This window comes from Vanessa atalanta, chromosome 15 (assembly GCF_905147765.1).
Source record: "Vanessa atalanta chromosome 15, ilVanAtal1.2, whole genome shotgun sequence".
NCBI lineage: Eukaryota > Metazoa > Arthropoda > Insecta > Lepidoptera > Nymphalidae > Vanessa > Vanessa atalanta.
In genome coordinates this window covers 1,807,752-1,830,535 of record NC_061885.1, presented here as the reverse complement: position 1 = coordinate 1,830,535, position 22,784 = coordinate 1,807,752, and the positions used below count along the sequence as shown (strand labels likewise).

Sequence of the window (22,784 nt, the reverse complement as noted above, 5' to 3'; positions counted from 1 at the left end):
TGTTTTTAAAATTCTATTTTTAGCAATAAAAATGTAACTTAGTAAAACTTAGTAATTATATTAATATACTCTATGAAATAAGTAAATTGTAGTACTAGCAACACCATTATTATTTGTTGTCATTTTTGTGTGAAAAACGGGGTGATATCATACGCGTAGTCGTTTTCCAAAATTTATATACTATCTATATTTTTGGAAGTGATTGTTTGTAATTCACACTGCTTATACCTTTCCGGATTTTGAGACGAGTAAAGAAGGTAAGTGAAAGTATAATATTAATTAATAGCGACGTCCCTTACAAGGATCGATGAAAAGTTGCGCCATTCATTCGGCAGTGTCTAGTACTTTCCAGATACATGTTGATAGAAGACTATAATTAAAACAATAATTATTTAAATTTCACACATTATTCAAGCTTTTAAAGCTGACGAAGTTGCTTTTATTACTCGTCGATAAAAATTGTCATTGTTTTGCTTTTAAATTGTTAAAAACATTTTTGCATTACGATAATTTGATACGATTTTCATGGCGAAGCAACCAATAGCTGCTGGTGTGTATACTAAAATAATTTCTCATTTTTTAGCCAATTATAGTAATTATTGACGTTTGCTTTGAAAATATTGTGTAATTTATACACAATATTCCTCAAAATTGTGTAATAATAATATAGTTTATTTAAATTAAATTGTTTGGACTGAGCTATAATGATTTTACTACTTAAATTGCTAGGTAATTAATTATAATCTTTAAATAATGACTTGCAAAACTAGTAACTTGACTCATTAAGAAATGTTACATAAAATAAAATATATCCTGTCCCATTACTGGGCTAAAGACTTCCTTTTCTTTCAGATAAAAAGCTTAATAGCTTTTGACGACACTGCTCATTATATCCACTGTTAGTGGATACAACTCTCAATGATAACATTCATAAATTAGTAATTTAATGATAAATAAGTGCTACGGTTTTTACATTAAGTATGGATTGGCTCTTCTAAATGCAAGGCTCCAATGAGATAGCATTGTTTTGAAAAAATCTGATGAGTCCCCTATATTCGCAACCTGTAATATCATTATGAACTCGTAGATACACTTTTCATAACATTATGTGAAGTTTCTTTTTATGGTGCTGACATAAGCTCAGTTGAGGATAACAAAATTATTAATTTAAAAAAAAACTATAATTGTGAAAAGAAAAAAAATTAATAACATTCCATAACCTACCAATCTAACAACCTTGTATTTTTGTTTATTAGAAATCATTCAACATAACTGAGTAATGAGTTTTTAATGGGAAGTACCTTTGACTCAATATGCAATAAGTAATTATTTAACTGGAAATATGTCAGTATTTAATTTAAATAATGACAACTCAGTCTTGGTTGTACAAACCCTAATATATGATCGGCAAAGATAGGTAACAGAAGCTTGTTTTTTGAATTTAGAATATGTTATCAAAAACTGGTAAAAATACAATTATTTTTTAAGTCTTTTGGATTGTCATTTCACAGAACAATATTCAAGGTAGATTCTACAGGAAATAATAATGCAATTAATTACTCAAATAATAGGGTTACTCTAAAATCTCAGTGGGACTTGCCCAATCTCTAACCAATGATCAGCTAGTTTCTAGTTACTAAGCTATCTTGGCTCACAAAGAAACTTCATATTAACTATGTGACAATTTGAGCACTGATATTTGTTCATTATATTTTTCAATGGACCTGGTTTATGAAAATCATATCATAATCATAGTGATCTGATGATTGCTTGTTCAATTACTAAGTAAAATTAATGTATTAAGTAATGTCTGTTAATTATAGCTTTAATAACTATAATTAACAGACATTACTTAATACACTAATTTATATATATAAAAACATTCTAGGTAAAGTTTTATAGTATTATGAAAGTCGTAGATTCGAACTCCCTTACCGAATACATAACTAATATGATGTTAAATCTTTTTCAGTTTATCACTCTCTAAGAGCGTAAGTGCTGTGAAGTTTTATCAAAAACGGCTTCCGAAAAGATAAATACATCCGATCATCCAAATTACAACACAATGTGTATGTATACAATTTTATTATAATTATTATTTTTCTTCTTACAGTATATATCTTTGGACAATGTGGCAGAGTCCAGGAGTTTATCCCGGAGGTTTTTAATTTCATTTGTTTTATCTATGTTGTGCACCTGTGCCATTGTCCAAATCATTTATTACTTACATCCTTCAAGGAATTAAATAATTTCATTATATAAAAATAAATGTACATTAATGCTAAGTTCATAGGCATTGAATTCCTGCATGTATCACTTAGTTTACTGCCTGATAACATACTTGAATATGATTATGCCATTTCTTAGTCTGAAACCAATAATTGCATTAATTGATTATTAAATGTCTTATATAAAATAATAATTTGAAAAGTTTTTAGTTACAATATAAAAATTATTAAAAAAAATTGGTTATATTTTAACCAATTTGTTCTTTAATAATGATCAAAGTTTAAATTCTATATGTTTGTAAATAATTTAGTATACTGTATACTAGTACCGAACAAAAAAGCACTTTCGAATCATTATCTACAGGTTATCTAGAAGTAAAACCAGCAACAGTAGTATAACAACTAGTAGTAAAACTTTTCATTTAGTTTAATTTTAAAAAAGGCTATATATTGCTCATATGCTCATATGAAGGATTTTTGTGATAAATGATTTATTTTGTTTGTTTTAAGATTTATTTCAATTTTCTTAGTGATATTTGCCATATCACTAAGTAGATGTTTAATTAATAGTAACTATACTCAGAAATATATTTGTGTGAGGTTAGTATTTGTTGTGCGTGTGGGATGATACAAATCTTATTGTGATGAATTAGTCTCCATTATGAAAGCACATGGTTTTTATTACAAAAAAGTATGAATTTATTAAACTTAAATTTACCTCGTATATAAAAAAATATATTTTCTATTTAACATTGCTAAATAAATCAGTTGTTACAGACAAACAATGTATATACATTTTTACAGTACATATACTAAAATATTATATAATATAACTAGTGCATATAGATTTATAATTTAACAAACAATTAACTATTAAAATTATTATATGAGTATTATAATGAAAGAAAAGACTGAAGTAATTTACAGTTTTTTTTAAATTAATCCTGCTATATAAAATGCATAAATATTAATTTCTGCACGAACCTTCAGCTTCCAAACGTTGATCAAAGTGAGATTTACTTATTTCATTCTGAACAGTCATTGGTCGGTAGCAGCCGGTTACGTAATAGGCGACCAATGAGCGTTCTGTATTGAGCCAGATTATATGCAACGTTTTGCATGATAGCTTTCTGTTTATAGTATTTGTGTGTGATTTAGTGTTATTAAATGTTAAGGTCGGTTTACATTGATCTAGCACAGCAATCCAGTGACCCTGAATGTTTGACCAATGTAAACACTTTTCAAACCGTCAAAAACTCATAACGTATAGTTATACATTACTGTCGAATCTGAACGGCGCGGACCAACCGCTGCTGTGAACCAATTTAAACTGACCTTTATCTGCTTATATATATGTGTACGCTCTGCTGATATTTTTATGACGTCACAGAAATATTTACGTGAAATTAAATTTTTTTTATTATGATAAAGTATTCAAACAAATGTAGTTGACATACTCACCGCAGTATTTTCTTGTTAAGTGTACATACACCAGCCTGAGGCACCGACGATATCATTTTGCCATCTATAGAATATAGATATTAGATACAATACGCAATTACTTGCCTGACTATCGTAACACTAGAAATTTATTTACACTTGAAATTTGAAGGACCTTTTACAGTTCATGCAGTATTTTGCATTCAATTTTTCCAATGAACAAATTTCAAATGTCGAGTTTTTTTAACAGGAGTTTATTAATTAATGCCAATGGTCGTATAGTGTAAAGATTATTTGAAGCCATTTTGCGTTGATATTATAAATTTCGTTTTACTTCCTTTGAACGGGAATATTTTGTATTATATTGTAAATATACACAAAGGTTATATAAAATCTTAGATTCAGTAAGCACTGAATCTAAGATTTTACCTAGCTACCAAGCGGTAGCTCATTGATAGTTAATATTACATAATTCTTAATAAGACATTATTGTTCTGTAAGACCCGTATCCACCAACCCGCATTGGATCAGCGTGGTAGAATATGCTCCAAACCTTCTGCTCAAAGGGAGAGGAGGCCTTAGCCCAGCAGTGGGAAATTTACAGGCTGTTAATGTGTTCTGTAAGAAAAAAACTTGTATCTCACCGCAGTACACGAATATGAAATGGCAGAAAGTGGTAAGCCATTCTGTCGTCTGTACGCTTCGTTTTTTTTTTCAAAATGTTCTCCTTATATAAAATAAAAACATCTACATTCTACATCCTATCTGACAGAGCTATACAAAGTTCTCATTTAATACAGTTCTCGATTAATACATATCTATTTATACATATAATAAAATTCGAGTGTCTGTTTGTAATATTAAAATAACCCATTTTTACTATATGAAAATGTATGTATACACGGTTCATACACCAAAATAACATTTTTTACAATTTTTGCCTGTCTGTCTGTCTGTTTGTTCCGGCTAATCTCTGGATCGGCTGAACTGATTTCGACGGGACTTTCACTGGCAGATAGCGGATGTAATAAGGAGTAACTTAGGCTACTTTTATTCTAGAATTATATATAGAATAAAAATAAAATCACGCTACAATATCCAAATAACTTAAATTCAAACAACGCACAGGAAGTCGCGGGCACCTCTAGTTTATAATAAATCACTTAACTACTTATATCCACTTTAATTTTGGTTCCGAAGTTTGGATAACAAGTTCGACATTCGAAGGGCAATTTTTTTGCGAATCCATATTGAATATCATAGATTATAATTCAAGATTTGTACCAATGATATCTCGTCCATTCAACGTCCAAGTTATTAATTTGTTTCTACTATTATTTCTATATGTTTCTGTACAGCATGATAATAAGGTTTATTTAAGATTACTCACGCTTCAATAGTCATAATTAAAACTAACCACATAATCGTATTACGATACAAGCGAAGATGACTTAGTGACTAAATCGTGATAGCTACTAGCACATATGGTAGATACGTTATAATTAAATAGATTCTCATTACATTGTACTGATAAGAAATCCCTTGAGAAGAACACACGATGTTTCTTCAACTGAGAAGGTTCGGACTGCCTCGTCAGTCTTTTGGTTCCATAAGGCCGCAGATCTCGATGTTCTGGATTCAAATCATATCGCATTAAATAGGTTTTCTATCGAAAGATTCTCAATAACTGCCGAGAGTCTTGAAGTTAGAAGTGTGTAAACAACAGAGCCTCGGTAAGCACGCTGGTCCTGCGTATCCTGTCCTGATAATGAGAGAAGAGTAAGGGAAGAGAGAGCGCACCTAAGTTTGCGTAGTCAGCTGGTTTGGCCGAAATCCCAGGATGCCAATTGAACTGCATAAATGTAACTTGATTGTCCTAAAAGAGTAACTAATGTGATTTTTACTAGTTCTTCTCGGTAGTATCAACATACCTAACTTGTTAATAACATTAATGTAAAAATGCACGCATTTAACTACTGACGAAGTTTCCCCTTCGATATGGGCACCGTTTGCCTAACAATATCATTAAAAAAACAAGTTTAAGTTATTTTTAAATTTATCACTGGGTTGTGTTTGTTGTACAAATATATCTGTTACCGACTGGCGTAAATTTATACTATTATCTAAAGTGGGCGACTCTGTTTGTTTGATTGGAGGCGCTTATCTCAGAAATCAGTATTTCCAAGTCCGATATGATCGATTTGTCTTAAAATGTTTTTGCGTTCAATAGTTTATTTATTTATTTATATTCAATTCATATAGGGTCATCATAAGATCCATGGGGGCGGAGCAATAACATTTAAACCGCACAGAACTTTTTTAAATTTTTTATAAATAAACTAACCCATGTTTTAAGCCCTTTTACTTGATATAAAGAATATCATTTCAATTTAATTTTCATAATCGATAATATTTTTAATTTCGCTTAACTAAAATTATACCAAATTTCAATGGAAACCGTCGTTAATTCGAGCGTGATTAATTAGCAATTATGTAAACACATATTGGAATGAATATTATCAATAATCAAATGAGATATTATAATTAATACCAACTAAAGATTAAAATTATATGACAACGAAATGGCGGATAATTTTAATCTTTTTATAAGTGTTTATTTCATTCCGACTGTTAACGTATGAGTTTTCTCAGAGACCTTTAAACATTTCGTAAGAGATTTTATTATACTAGTTTCACCTCCGCCTTTGTCCGCGAAGAAGGGTTTAAGTGTTATGTTATCTGTAACCCCTGACAATGTGCTGCTACCACCAGCTTGGAATGATTTGAAATTCAATCGAGAAAACCAGTAAGAAACTCAGTAGTTACTCTTTTACAACATTTGAGATGCAATATAAGAATTTAAGATATTAACCATATTTTTTAACATCTATATCATCTTATGTGAACAATATGCTTTATATATATAAATATTTGAATTTATGAATCGGCAATCAAAAAATTGTTTAGTTAAGACAACGTGAAAGCGTAACGGTCCACTCACGATCTAAAAAACTACTTCCGTAGTTCCGGTTGACACTTATTACCACTGCGTAATAATTGCAGTAAAACACATAGTTCACACAGCCAACATTATATTTTTTATCGTCGAGACCCTATATATAATAGAGCGAACCAAACGCTAGCGCGATTCAGACACCAGCCCGTTTATACAATTATTCAGTACAAACATTTGATACTTCTACGGTTTAACAGTAACACGAACACGCAGTACACTTCCGCGTCACTTTTTTACTAGAATAGTAAGGACGTCATCCCATCCAATTGACATAAAATTTGCCTCATTATGAGCTTGTGTAATGTTAAACGCTTTATTTAAAATGTTTTACAAAGGCATGTATTATAATGAAACGCATTTAAAATTATGTTTTTCTATTAAAATTCAAGTTTTCTTTTCTAGAACGTTTCTCACGATGTTAGAAACCTGTTTAAATTTACATTAGTCTATTTTAAACTCATTAATGACATTCTTATTCAATTCGACGATCACGGATTAGGCGTTTTATAACGCCTTGTGGATTTTCTGTGGTTTATTGAATTTAAAGAGGTTTTTATTAATCTTGTTTAAATACTAACTTAGTAGGTTTGGGATAAAAAATTATTATTGTGGGTTATCCCCAAGAGATACACATATACCATAGCGGACTTTTTGTAGACCTTTTCATGGTGTACAATACTGTAGTACATTATTTTGATCTACCTTGTAAGAATCAGTCAGCGTTTGCAACGTAAGCGCATAAAATTGTGTTTATTTAAATCACATTAGAATCTTCTAAAATGATTTGTGTTTCTCTCCTATATTATACATGTATTATGCATATAAACCTTCCTCTTGAATTAATCTATCTATTAAAAAAATCGCATCAAAGTCCGTTGCGTAGTTTTAAAGATCTAAGCAAACATAGGCACAGACAAATAGCGGGAAGCTACTTTTGTTTTATACTTTGGAGTGATTACAAATTGTTGCTCGGAAACATTGACGATTATTTACCTCTTTGTAATTAATTACCTACATATTCTATATATGACGAGTTTTTTCTGTCAAGTCATGCCCATTTCCCAGTAGTGAAGAATATTAAGTCTGTTTGTTTCCCGTGCCTCGCTAAACACGTAAAGCCGGTGATCTTCCGCCTGAACTGTTTACGGTTGTGTTAGATTCGCCATCATAATAATAGACTGGGGGAACAAAGAGTTTAGTTTAAAACATTGTTTGCGCACATAATTGTGCACTATTATATGTCCTACGCAGTTCACTAGTAATCAAAATTAGCCACAGTAGCCAAAAATACGGTTAGGAGTCAGGGTTACTTCAAGCTTGAGCAATCGAATGAGTCGTTTATCGAATTATATTCGCACTATCTTAATGTGTGATTCTATTTTTAAATACCTATTATTTTATGTCTGAGAAATGGGGAAGTCCGATGCATAAAAGCGCGGAGGCGTTGAAACTGTGACACATTTATCGTCTGTGACGTCACGTCATATAATGTGAAATCGATATGAACAGTTCATACAACGAATGTAAATAAAGCTAGAATAGTATTAAGTATTGTTCGTATCACGAATATACCAAGAAGTCACAAGGGTGACCTTGATACCGAAATTAATCTTTGCATGAAATGCAACATCAGATAAAAAAATAACGTTCTTTATTCAAATATTCACATCGAAGCATTTTAGTATATTCGAGATTAAATTGAAGGTACCATCGGTTCGCATTCGAAATCTAAAATTCTACTCAGAAGAACTGAAAAGAAACACGTTACATGAAGGTTTTACTTTTGTTTTATTGTTTATGGTGAGGATATATTTCAATTCTTAGCTTAATGGCTTTTAGTTGTACCAGGCACGGATTATTATTAGTCCAATGTCACGTGTGATGGAGAAGACACGTAGATCGATCGATCGAGATTACGGAATAGATTGCATTTTGTAAACATGCTTGATAGTAGAAGTTTATTTATTAATTCTTCATCTGAAATAATACAGACGTAAACTAAAATTGTTCTTAGAAACGATCGTTATATATCTCACCATAGTTACTGTAAGAATATGAGTTGGTAATAAATGTAGACAAATTGATGACTACTTCAAATCACTTTGGATCTCACTCGTGACAAATGTTGACAGTCGACTTGGTCGATACGCCATTTTGATACGTGTGTTCTATATATTTTTTAATTATCATAGACAATGTAGTATATAACATTTGACAATTAACGCTCGTGTGCGAGGAGTTTTGATTTTAAGTACAGAATAATTATACGGGTGTTTAGTTTTTCTCTCTTTGTCATCGTTGATTTGACATTTCAAAAGATACGTTAGATCTGTTTAACACTTAATAATATTTATGATTTAATCCGAATATATTTATTTATAAAAACTAATACGTATTTGCATATAAAAAGAATATTAAAATGTATATTTAGCTTGGCAGCTCGTCAAGGATGCAAGTATCGATTTGAGAAACTCGTTTCATGTTTTTAATAAATAATGCGCTGAGTTCATGTCGTTTGACTCTATACAAAGCTATATGATTTTTTAACAAATACAAACGACTTTTATAAAGACGATAACACACATAATATACTCTATTCCAATGGGAATAGGAAAGAACCAAAACAAACCGTACTTTTCAATATCACGAGTGTTTTGTTGATAAATCCGCTTTATGATTTACTACAAACAGTTCTTGATTAATATATCTTCACTTTTAATATAGCAATATTTCACTTAACTTCGTAAATCCACGTAAATTTGACTTTCAAAGTAACGAAAACAGTTTTGCCGACATTCAAAACGCCTATTTTCGTTGAACGAACAATTAAAATGGAGGCCTCACTAAGGATGTTCGCTAAACGAATGGAGAATGTATAAATTTATACAGATAAAAAATATATTATTTTAGTTTTAACATACAGTTTAGATTTTTTTTAAATATACATTTATTTAATTGGTTATAATATGGATTATAATATATAATATAGAAAGTTACATATTGTTCGATAAAAATGGACAACAAATTTAAAAGAATTCATTCATTTTACAGAAATAAAAAGTCTTAAAATATCAGTTTTATGCAAAGCAATACTTTATAGTTTTGAAAATAATACAAAAGTAAGATATTATTCGGAATTATCTAAAGTTTTTTTCTTTTGACTTTGTTTAAGCGAACTGTAATTGTAACCGATTTAGTATTTACGACCTTATGCTTTTGCTTACTGACTTTTGATTTGCCATCAACACGGACTACGCTTTTTTATTTATTTCAAACCTTAGTATTATACAATACGTCATATATCTTGAAAATGCCACTTCATAATTGAAACATACAATGTTTATTTTTATTAATGATGGAATAAAAATCTATTCATATAAATGAAATTGTGTTTCTTTGGCTTATCACTGAAAATATAAGGCTATTTGCGACGATCGAAATCAAAACTAACGACCTAATTTTGATTAACTATTTTGAAGCCTAAAAATGCTGCTATCTAAAAATTTGAATATGTACCTTTCTTGCAATTTATATAAAATTTATTTAAAAAATTACGTAACACCAATAAATTATATCGTTCCTTAGCATTCTTTACCCATTCACTCAATAATTTTCTCCTCACTAGTGTAACTAAAATGTCATGTCAATTCAAGGTCAAAGTTGTTTATTTATCTTTTCTCCTATTGCCATTGGAATAGAGTATACATACTGTAATTTGAAATGTTATGGTATTTACTCGGTCGTAGGGCCGACCACTCATATACTTTATCGCTATATTGTGTTCCGATTTGAAGAGATAGTAAGCCAGTATAAGTACAGGCACAAGTGTAATATCATCTTAATTCCCAAGGTTAATGATGCATTGTCGATATGATTAAAATATTAATATTTATTTCATTGCAAACGTATACAGGCAGTGGTGACCACTTAGCATAGGTGGCCCATTTCCCAGTAACAACACGTCAATACAATATGACTAATCATTTCGATGTGTAAATAATATCAGCCTTTATTTACAAAACTTAGTGAAATAAGTACAGTAATATATAAAAAATATAATTCGATTTCAATGTATATGTCGCTGGCAACTAGCTTAATTAGGCATCCAATGAAATGCCTAGCCACTTTGCTAAACGGCACTGTTCAACCACCAGCCTCGGGGTCAGACCGAGAAGACCAAATAGAGTTAGAGAGACGGGCTCTTATAATTATTTACTCTATTCGCTGGTTTAACGTCGCCTTTGAGTAAAGTGTCTAGACTGGTAATTAAAAGGCTAATTTAACCAGTTAGCTGTGACATAAATATATGTCCGAAGATGACTTTTAAGTGTCGTTAAATATATCTACGTCACATAAATGCATGATACACATGTTTTCATTTTACGGTTTACCGTCTGACGAGTCATTTTCACCATTATCTCATATTTATCATGTAAACAGATATGTCTAGAAAACGTTGACTTTCATACAAAGGTTTCTCTAGAAAGTTCGAAAGTAGGTATACATCAAATCGAACAATCAATATAAGTATCGTTTTTTAATTTGTTCAAAAATCAATACGTTTATGTTCTAACAATTATTTTTACTTTCGTGTTTTTAATATTGCTCTTTTTATAATTTCGTCATGTATATTATGATGAAAAAACTTTGATGTTATCGGGGTTTGTTTGTATATATACATTGTAGAGTCTAGTCCAATCGGAAAAGGAATGAAGATAAACAAAACCTTAGATTTACGTATGCTACGCGTTTCGCTAATAGCCCGCTGTACTGTGCACTATGAACCGTTCTTGAATAATATATCTTTATTTATAATACAAAAGTGTACCAATAAAATACTTTAATTTTACTTCCCAAGGTACTGAAAACAGTTTCATCGACGTTTGATTTTTTCACAAATCCGTAATCATTACCATAGATTTTTCAAGCTGTCGACCAATGATATCGCTTTAATTCGATGTCAAATTTTGTTTATTTGCCTTTTGTTCTCTTGTGGTTGGTAACTATATGAATATATGAGTTATTCCACTCTAACTTTTGTGTCTGAACAGATTTAGATGTATGAAGTAACCAAAATTTTAATTACATATGTTCAAAATCAAACATCTATTAAAAGACTTGAAGATTATTGGAACATAACTGTTTTTCACTATTTTTTACGTTATAAGTAGTAGTCAGAATTCACGATCAGTCACAATTAATTTTGTCCGTAAAACGTTTACAACTTAGTGCATTTTTGACTGACACATGACGCACATTTTTGACAATCAAAACGCTAATCTAACGCTTCTATTTATAATATAGATTTGACCTTGACTTGACACAGATAAAAAATGGCATGTTTATTGATTTAACCCTTCGATTTTACTGGTTTATAATAACAAATATTTAAAATTCGAACAATTGACATCAAAGTTAAATCACGATAATTGAACCCCGTTACAGAATGTTTTATATTTTGTTAGGAGTCTGGACGTCGTATTAGAATTATCAAGGTTATCGGAACCATCTTGTAGCGCTAAATAAAATAAACCTCTTTTTAATGTCGTTGGACATCAGGAGGTGCAATTTACGAATCATTCAATGTGACTTATCGAATTAATGATAACTATAAACGGTATGAAGTCATAATGTCAAAACGTTATGACACTGGTCCTTACTGTATGTCTAGTACGAGTTTTAGTTTCAAAGTTAATAAACATTCAATCAAAATTAACGTTCTCACTTACGAATGCTAGTCGATGTTCGATGCTTGTTAAAGGTTAAGTAAAAAAAAAAACTTTTTATTCCAATTTCTGTCACTAGATGGCGCTGTTTCGATTCTGACGCTGCTTTGAGTAAAAAACTCGCACTACACATTCTCAGTTCCTAATCTCGAAACTACCTGCATAAATATTACAAACATTTGTTTTTGATATTGTGATCCGTTAGAATGAGTGAGCTAGTGGAATCTGTGTGACGAGATACTTGATTTTGATTCCACGGCTGTAGAAATGGAGCTTATCATTTGAATTTCTTTGGGCAATTGCACCGAGTGACAAGTGAAGTGATGAATAAATGATTATTATTAAAAATCTGAGATAGCCCAGTGCATCTTAATGTGCCTTTTAACCGATAAGTGCAGGTTCAAACTCGAAAATCACCTCTGATTTTTCATGTGCTTATTAAGCGGTAGGGCACGTACGGGCTGTTTCTTTACTTTTGCTTTACAAGAAACTTACTATAACACAAATAATAAATATAGTATATATATAGTATAAAGTACCTTTTTACAAAACGGAACGCTTCCAGAAAACTATTCATGTATGTTGAGAACTTTTATCAATATTGTTTTATTTAGATTTCTAACATCTGCTTTCGTTCAGTAAAAAATACTATTTCTGTACGTATATTTCGTTCTTTATCTAAAACATCAACAAGTCGTTCCGAATTTACGGCTAAGTGTGCATCCTCAGCGATGACGCACCGCGCACGTAACAAATACTCCAAATGCTTGAATCCGTTTAGACTGCGAGCGGGCGCGCACACGCTGTCGGATACGCGTGCGCGGTCCGCGTTCACTCAGGACGCACACAAGTTTAAATTTAAAGCGGGTGAAACTGAAACGGAAAATTATACGAAACGCTCTGCATCCTCTTATATAAGATTTAATATTATTCGTTTAGTGGTTTTATCAGTTGGACATTAAAATAAATTGACCTCTTTTATTTTATTCAATTCGGTGTCACCTGCAGCCTCGGCCCATGTTAGGGGCGGTTGTACCTTTTAGGTATAAAAAAGAATATTCTTTCTTTGGGTTCAAGCTTTCTTTATACCAAAATAATGAGTTGTTTCGCCGTGTAAGAGTAACAGACGAACAGACAGACAGAGCAAATTCCGTATTTATAATATAAATTTCGATTTGTCAAAATAAAGCGTAACTTTTTTTACAACAATAATTGTGTAAATTTGAACCAAACCTAACGTAACTTAATAATACACCAAAGACTTAGCAAAAACCATTATCTCTCACATTGCTAACGTACAATTTAACACCTTAAGCTATTCAACACAAGGTCCTAATTACCGTGACGGAATAACCTTCACGGTTCGCAAAACTCGGTCATGAAGCTCAGCAATGACATGAGAATTCTTAGTACGCATGTCTTGTTTAGCAGTTTTCATACTAGTGTTTGATTTTAGCTCTTATTGCGAGAGTCATTAGGACTGTTATATCATAAAGTGAGGTTCTTCAAGATTCATATTCAAGAATTAGCCATTATATGAAGGATTGCGTTGCAGTGTAGTCCTTGTTTTTTTTTCAATTGTAAATAATATATACATTAAAAATATTACATTAGTTTTTTTATACATAAAAGTAATTTATACAACAATTATATAATTACTGTTGTTATGTGATCGGTATTGAGTTTTTATATATTAAACATAAATAGTGTGCGTTAAAATTATATATAATGTCAGAAGCTAAAGGTAAACAAGTAATTATTTTTATTAAAAAAATTATACGATTTAAATAAATTCATTGATTGTAATTAGTCGAAATAATTGACTTTAAAGTATGTTTCTTAAATCAAATATTGAGTTTGTTGTTATTAAAGTTATTTGAATTGCTATAATTGAATTTTATTGCAATAATTAATTTATATTTATTAATTTATTGCAATAAAATTCAATTATCAACAAACTCAATATTTGATTTAAGAAATATACTTTAAAGTCAATTATTTCGACTAATTACTATCAATGATGTATTATAATAAATATATTATTAATAAATTGATGTAGACAGTAATATTGACTGTAAAATATTAAGAGAAAATTACTATAAACAGTTAAACATTAAGATTTACTTTGAAAACGGAAAATTTATCTAGATCATATTTCTTTTCTCTCAGTATGTTGTGATCTCCAGCATATCGAATGTCAATATATTTATGGCTCGGATACTTTAGTTGCAAATTTATCATCATTGCATTTTTGGATAGGAAATTGAAATATTTTTTTGTACTGCCTGATATATGAAGATGAATATTCTAGAATTCTTAAGATAAATATATAGTACATGAAAAAATATGCTCTTTATAGTATGTATTGAAACAAATTTGTTTTGGGAATGAATTATACAATTCATTATTGAATATTTAAAATATGTCAGACATTTTGATTTACCTTCTTTATGGCATAAAAAAATCGTTAAAAATGTATAACATTTTATATTTAATATCACATTGATAAAATAGTTGTCAATCATTGTTAGAATAAGATTATTCTAGACGCGTTTATACAATTCACTTAAAATAAGACAAAAGTAAAAAACAAAAAAAAAAAAATAACAAAAGTACTCGTATCACGGAGAAATGCAAAATGTTACAAAAAATAGATTGTTATAATATCTCCGCGGTTAATAACCTGTTGCTAGATATACCTCTCTTTAAATATTACTTCCGGTAATTTATAAATTTAAATCTTACATTAAAAAATGTAATTATATAATGCACATTACTTTATCCAAGATTTTATAGACACTGGATTTAGTATTTAGTTAATTTAGCGTATAAATTCAATTTTATTACTACATCTATTCAGGTGGTAGAATAGAGTGACCACTAAGAATAATCAGTATTCCTAACCAGTGGTAAACTTACATTTAATATAATGTTAAAAGTGACGCTTCATAAGTGCCTGTGGACATACTTAAACAAAAGTATATATTGAATTTTATAATCTAAAGAGAAGAAGAACCAATTTAAATGGACAAAGACCAAGAAAATAATATGCAAAGTATATAATAATTATTAGTATTTATTTACCTGTTAATTTCAGATCAGTCACAAGGCGGGTACCCCCAGGGTGGTTACCCACAAGGCGCTTATCCTCAGGCAGGCTATCCGCAAGGCGGCTATCCACAAGGCGGCTACCCGCAAGCTGGTTACCCCCCGGGCGGCTATCCTCCACCTCCCCAACCAGGGTTCCAGCCAGCCGGATATGGGGGTCAAGGCTATGGTGATGTGAGTCGATATATATGTATATATATATTATTTTTAACTTTGAAGATTAAAAATCTAGTAGGTTTCGTTTAACGTCACATAACATTACTAATATATATTTATTTTGTTTTTATGTAAATAAATGTCGAGCTTAGTATGTTATAATTTAAATATAATATGTGCTTCGTGTAATGGATGGCGATTTTATGGCACAAGTGAGTTGACTATAATAAAACAACCCTTTACTTTATACGAGTGTATTATGTAATTAATAAAAAGCCGCTTTAATTATATATGTATATATAACGGCTTAGTAAATTTCAGTCGTCAATACAATCAAATCCCTTGTACATTCGTGTAGATTATTTTTATATCTGTTTAGGCTTTTTTTGAAAAAACTTCATATGTTAAAAATTGTTAGTCAGGGCTACAAAAATGATTTTGACTATGAATATTAAGGGCGACCAGCCAACTATGCGGGATATATTGTTATGCACAAGTGTGTGTGCGAACACAGGTGCACTCTCGTCCGATGGGACGACATATCCGACTCAACCGGAAAGAGTTCAGGCTAAGGATCAACGGTTTTATGTGTTTTTCGGGCTCCGAACCAATTGCTAATAATTTATCAACAGTATAACCCAATAGCTTTTTATCGACCCGACTTGGAGTGGAAGAACCCACGACCACGCGATTCACCACAATATCTAGCCACTAGGTCACGCTATATATGTACATATATCATGTTAAGTTTGAGTGTTTTTAACAGAACAATAAAACATAGCAGCACTTTTATTAAATGATAACATTTTTATATTGCGACCTCAAAAATTCTAAATGATAGTTTTAATTAGTGTATATGTTATTGTAAAAGCTCGAACTACGGTAAATCCTAAGGTTTCCCAATTCTTAATGGTAAATGCTCAAAACGGTTTGCGAGTCCAACTTTTGCCACCGTTCACTTAGTAAATCTTATTAAGATTTACATTTAAGGCACGGTAAACGTTGAAAAAAATCATTTCGTAACGTGTTATAAAATAATATCCGAAATGAAAATAATTTAAATAGGTTAGGTTAGTTATTTATAAAAGTCCGAAAAAGTCGTCCCTCTATAATAAATACTTATATTTACCAACACATGTCGGTAAATCTTAGGTTTTACTGGTAAATCTTAAGATTTACCTTAGTTCGATCTTTTACAGTAACATGTATATAAACATAAATTATATAATGAATTATAGTCGTTCTTGTTACAATTGTTGCATTATTTATCATATTAATTTTGCACAGTATAATCTTATGAATGTTCATAAAATTGTTTTAATATATTTTTTTAATTATTTTCATAAGTTATCAAGTCTCATGATGGTAAGTGGTCAACTGTCATAGACACGGGCGATGTGAGAAGATCAAATCTTCTGTCATATCATTAATACACTGGCAACCACAGGATGTCATATTAAGTCTCTCGTACCTCTTATTACACTGGGTCAATCATCATTTTTACCGGAATATAGTATTTCTTTTATGGCATTGGTTGGCGGACGAGGATACGGGCCACCTAAAGTGGTCACCACCGCCCATAGAAAAAGGCGCTGTAAGAAATATTAACCATTCCTTACATCACCTATGCGCCACCAACCTTAGGAACTAACATGTTATGTCCCTTGTGCCTGTGATTACACTGGCTCACTCACCCTTCTAACCGGAACACAACAATACAGAGTACTGTTATTTGGAGGTACTACCACCAAGAGACAAAGTATTTCTTTTTGTCTCTAGAATAAAAGATACGTGTGTGTGATCACTCACTCTCACCATCACCACCAGGTTTACAAAGTCCTAACAGTACAAAAGTATGGTATAAGTAGCCATCTACTACAGGAAGGCCATCTGATAGTAAGTGACATTGGCGATGTTAACCATTCCTTACGTGGCCAATGCGCCACCAACCTTGGTACTTAAATGTCATCTCCCTTGTGCCTTTCGTTACACCGGCTAGTGAGCCGATGTAACGAAAGGAACCCTTCAAACAGGAACACAACTGTACCAAGTATTGTTCTTTGGTGATAGAATATCTTATGAGTGGACTTGTATAAAGACCTACCACCAAGTAATGACCATGTAATAATATATAATAAAAAAGTAATAAAAACACTTGGCTTTTGAACTGGCCGTTCAGAATGTATAGGTGTGGTTCTTTGTCAATTATTTATTATTATATTTAAAAAATATATTAAACGAAATAACTCTGTTACAGCCGGCCGGTTACGCGGGCCAAGGCAGCAACTTCGGCGAGGATTCCGACGTCAAAGGCTTTGACTTCAATGAACAGAGCATCCGCAAATCTTTCATTCGAAAGGTAAGAAATGTTTATGTTAATTAAGTATATACATATATAATTATGCATGCAAGAAAATAATACTTTATAAAGGGGATGGCCTACATCAGAAAAAATATCCACACACTTTATTAACTCGTGTTTTTTGTGGGGAAAATGTTTTTTAGGCAATTAGTATGACTAATGTAATAATTATGACTAAAGGACAACCCGTCAAGTTGTTTAATGTAACGTTCAACGTCTTGACTGAACGTCATTTTGCATAGTCGAATGGGATATAGCTGACTTTGTAATGTCTGGTTTGGTTAGGTTAAAAAATGAACGTGAACAATAGGAAAAAAATTTACTACATTACAATCATCTGACTGTTTTACATCCGCTCTGTTGAAGGGGGTATGTTACAGTCTGCTAATTATTTGTTTTTTTTTGACGCTTGTTCAATCAACAGCGATCGGCACTAGTCAATTAAATGTCGTCGTTCAATGAACGCGCTAGTCATACAATCAAATAGCGGACTCAACCAGATGACTAAGACGTATATATGTAGACATATTTCTCTATGTCTCAACGTGATAAGACAGTGAAAGGTATGACGAATATGTAAGGGTGGCCATATACGAGCCACCGGCTTACTTCTTCAACAATTATTATCATCAATCATGAACTATACATTGTATAAACAACACGTTCGATATCTTACCAGAGGGTTCGTAACTTGGATACGTTAGCGCTTGACATTAGTAGGGTTTGTAAACATTAATCATATTTGATGGCTAATTAAGAAGCCATTAGTTTTCACATTAATCTTTGTTAAAGCACCACGTTAATGGATACTTGTCGTTGCATAAATTTTATATAAAATTCTACCTCCTTAATGAAGATTCGAAACCAATTATACGCTCATACAGAAACTTAAATAATGCTCTCGATACAGATGTTATAAAGACGCTTTAGTCATTTATATTGGAATATTTATGCAAAACTATACGTTGGTCAAATGTAATTTTGATGCAACAATTCTATTGGATAAGACCGATTCGATGCCGTGACGTCATCATGTTTTCTTCCCCCTCTCCTCCGCCGCTCTCTATTGTCTATAAAAAATATTGATAATTCGAGAATAAAAATAAGATAAATATATTCATTTTAATAATAAGAACCTGTTATTATTTATCTCGGTCTCGGTATATTTATTTATTAGTTCTTTCATTATTAAATTACAACATATAACAATTAATTTAATTTCGTGATAAATGTAGTTAATTATTAAGATTTAAGTTTGTTTTAATAACAATATTATAATTGTTATTTAATCTCCTCAGGTTTACGGGATCTTGATGTGTCAGCTGCTGGTGACGTTGTCCTTTATAACTCTCTTCGTGTACCACACGCCGACTAAGCTATGGGTGCAGAGGAATACGTTCATGTTGTAAGTATATCTGAGTGTCGTTCCTCCCCCCGGGGCCCATAGGCCGCGCCAATTTTCTTTTTTTATTAATATAGCAAATGCGGTATTTGGTTGGTGAGTGGTCACCACCGTCTGGACTTTGGTGCCTTAAAAATTATTAAACATTCTTACTCTTTTCCACCATTTTAAGTACAGAGTATTTTTATCTTAAATATATTCTTGTATAATATGCCTTATTTTTCAATGCTTTTTGACATGAGCTTTAAATACACAAGGCCAAGTTACATTAATGTATGCCATTATTTATGTTAAACCCCCCCCCCTGCCCGCAGCTGGATCGCGTTCGCGGTGGTGCTGGTGACGCTGATCGCGATGGCGTGCTGCCACAGCGTGCGGCGCACGGCGCCCATGAACTTCATCTTCCTCGGGATCTTCACGGTGGCCGAGAGCTTCCTGCTCGGCGTCACCAGCAGCATGTACGCCAGCGACGCGGTGGGTGAACCTCTAACCTCTACTGATTCATCAACGACATTGCTTTTATGAGAAATTAAAGCCTTGTTAATACGTCACTAATATATAATTCGATTATATAATGCGACATCAACTTCGATGTATTGACAAAAAGATGCGACGTTTCGTACTAGCAGGAAGCTGTGTTCAATCTGCTTTTGTTTTATAATCTGAGATGTTTGCCTACATAAACTGAAGACGACTAAGCAGGAAATTATTATAAAATAAATCGCAGTAATATATTTCACTGCAAAAAATGTGCATGTGGACTAAATGGCGCGACTGATTGACCGCAGGTGATGATGGCGGTGGGGCTGACGGCGGCGGTGTGCCTGGCGCTCACGCTGTTCGCCTTCCAGACCAAGTGGGACTTCACCGTCATGGGCGGGGCTCTGCTCTGCGCTACCGTCGTGTTGCTGATCTTTGGTGACTACATACACACTTACTTCGAATATTAACCAAACCAAAATTAAGACAGGGCAGCCTGTTTCGACACATATACAAACTGATATACAATTTAAAATAATATCGAATATTCAGCCAACTATAGTCGGTATACCAGTGAGCCCGCAATGCAATAACAATAAGTAAATTTAATTATATATACAGTAACAGCTTGTAAATTTCCCACTGCTAGGCTAAGACCTCCTCTCGCTGCTCCAATGCGGGTTGTTTATACACATGTAAAAGAATTTCTCATGCAGGTTTCCTCACGATTTCCTTTACCGCCGAGCACGAGACGAATTATTAATAAACACAAATTAAGCACATGAAAATTCAGGTGCTTGTCAGGGTTCGAACCCGTAATCATCGGTTAAGATGCACGCGGTCTGACGGCCCAGTGGGTACTGGGCCATCTCGGCTCTCAATTATATATTCGTCAATGTAAACTTAACTAAACATTCATTAATTAGTTCGTATGAAATTAAAATGATATAGAAATATTTTGTTATAAAGCAAAATTTTACGTGACCAGGTATCGTCGCCATATTCGTCCCCGGCAAGACTTTGACTCTGATATACGCTTCGCTCGGCGCACTGATCTTCTCCCTCTACCTCATCTACGACACTCAGCTGATGATGGGAGGCAAACACAAGTTCACCATCTCCCCGGAGGAGTATGTCTTCGCTGCATTGAACCTTTACTTAGACATCATAAATATCTTCATTTACATTTTGACGATCATTGGCGCCGTAAGAGATTAGAGCACTTAGACAATTTTGCTTTATTTTGTAAAGTTAAGCGTCTGCCAGACTTGACGTGATGTTGTAACATTTAACAGATCCAAGGTTATATAATATCACATGTTAGATATGGTAGGTAATACGTTAGACATTGTGTTCTTAAAAAATGCTTCCACATCTCATATTTCTTATCATTTCTTATTTATTTTTAATTTATAAGAAATTTCTTTGGTCGTAGAGAATGTGTTCTAAAATTTCAATTAAAATGACATTCTTAAATTCACAGTATTAATACTGAAAACTTTTGAAAAATGGGAGGAACTATTTAAAAAAAGTCACATTCCGTTTTATAGTAAAAATTATAATGAAATAGTAATATGATAAAATTAATTGCACACGTCGAGTGTGGTCGTCGCTTGACACCACAGACAATAAAGTCATTTAATTTAACAGTTTCCAATCTATTAATATTTAATATTTTAAAAAATAACTCTTAATGTTTATAGCCTGTTTACATTATTCCGACGTCAAGTGCGGCTTTGCTTTAAAATTAATGATTAAATGTTGCTATATACAAAAGCCGGAATGATATAAACGGATATAATGTCAAAAAATTATGAATCTATATATTATACTCTATATGAAACTATTCGAATATTTGAAACGTAAGCGCTTTGAATAAACTTTAAGTAACCGAAGAATTATAATTATATTTATAATGACTAAATGGTTAGACAGAAGTTGGCCTTAACGCGTATACTGTGTCTACTTAAGTTTGTCATATTAGTCATCTTTTTATAAACAAATGCCGTTATGTATCGATCCCTCTCTCCTGTAGAGCGTTGTCCCTTTCACACCAATATTTAATTGTGTTTAATATAAAATGTGATGTTATAGCCATTCATTACTTTATTTCGTAGGTGTTAGAGTTGCATTTATGTGCAGTTTGGTGTTTATAATATATTCCAATTAAAGTATATCAGCACTTTTAAACGTATTGCTATCGATTATAATCTGTTCCACTTTTTGCCACTAGATGGAGCTTTAAAATATAAAATTATAAGATATTTTGTGACCAAAATTTCAGCGGACACTCACAAAATAAATGTTTATTATTATGTATATTATATTGTTTAGTTGTAATCTCAATAATGATCTTTTGTTACAAAGATAGTAAGTTCAAATTTGTTTAAAGTATCACAGAGCTGTAAATACATGCATATTTTAACTGATAACTTTCAGACCATTGTTCGATTCTTTTGTATCGGAAACAATTATTTTAAAGATTTTTGCAAATTGGCATAAGCTTTACCAAATTTGATTAAAACATAAAATACACTATAATCAGTTTTGAAAGTTTACCAGTATTTGTGTTTCTCGATATGATTCTTAGGTATTATTTAATATTGTGTTAATATTTGTTACGTTGAAATTATAATTTTTAATAAAATTATCGTAACATTGAGTGTGTTTTTATTTATCAACCTTGAATAGGAACCTGTTTATACAATAATACTTATTAACTTTCAAGAATAATAATAATAATTTTCTATTAATTATCTCAAATCCATACATATGTTTCACTGTCAAAATGTAAGTTTTCTATAAATACCTTACATGCTCATGCTTTTTGAACTGACAACAAGCTGTCGAGTTGACTTATTGTTAT

At 31.8% G+C, this 22,784-nt stretch overlaps 1 protein-coding gene across 3 annotated transcripts; it reads left to right on the top strand.

The window, feature by feature from the left end:
• Nucleotides 1-107: 107 nt before the first annotated feature.
• On the top strand, nucleotides 108-22,578 carry LOC125069111 (protein lifeguard 1-like). 3 transcript variants are annotated; one of them, XM_047678482.1, is made up of 9 exons: nucleotides 113-257; nucleotides 1,973-1,991; nucleotides 2,114-2,160; nucleotides 15,508-15,692; nucleotides 17,932-18,033; nucleotides 19,335-19,441; nucleotides 19,753-19,912; nucleotides 20,227-20,356; nucleotides 20,907-22,578. In XM_047678482.1, exons 3-9 carry the CDS (start codon nucleotides 2,130-2,132, stop codon nucleotides 21,134-21,136), a joined length of 945 nt encoding a protein of 314 aa, XP_047534438.1. In that variant the 5' UTR covers nucleotides 113-257; nucleotides 1,973-1,991; nucleotides 2,114-2,129; the 3' UTR covers nucleotides 21,137-22,578. The 3 variants fall into 3 exon arrangements, with proteins under 3 accessions (XP_047534440.1, XP_047534441.1, XP_047534438.1); XM_047678484.1 differs by lacking the exon at nucleotides 1,973-1,991 and having other exon boundaries at nucleotides 108-257; XM_047678485.1 differs by lacking the exon at nucleotides 2,114-2,160 and having other exon boundaries at nucleotides 112-257; nucleotides 1,973-2,069.
• The last annotated feature ends 206 nt before the right edge of the window (nucleotides 22,579-22,784 follow it).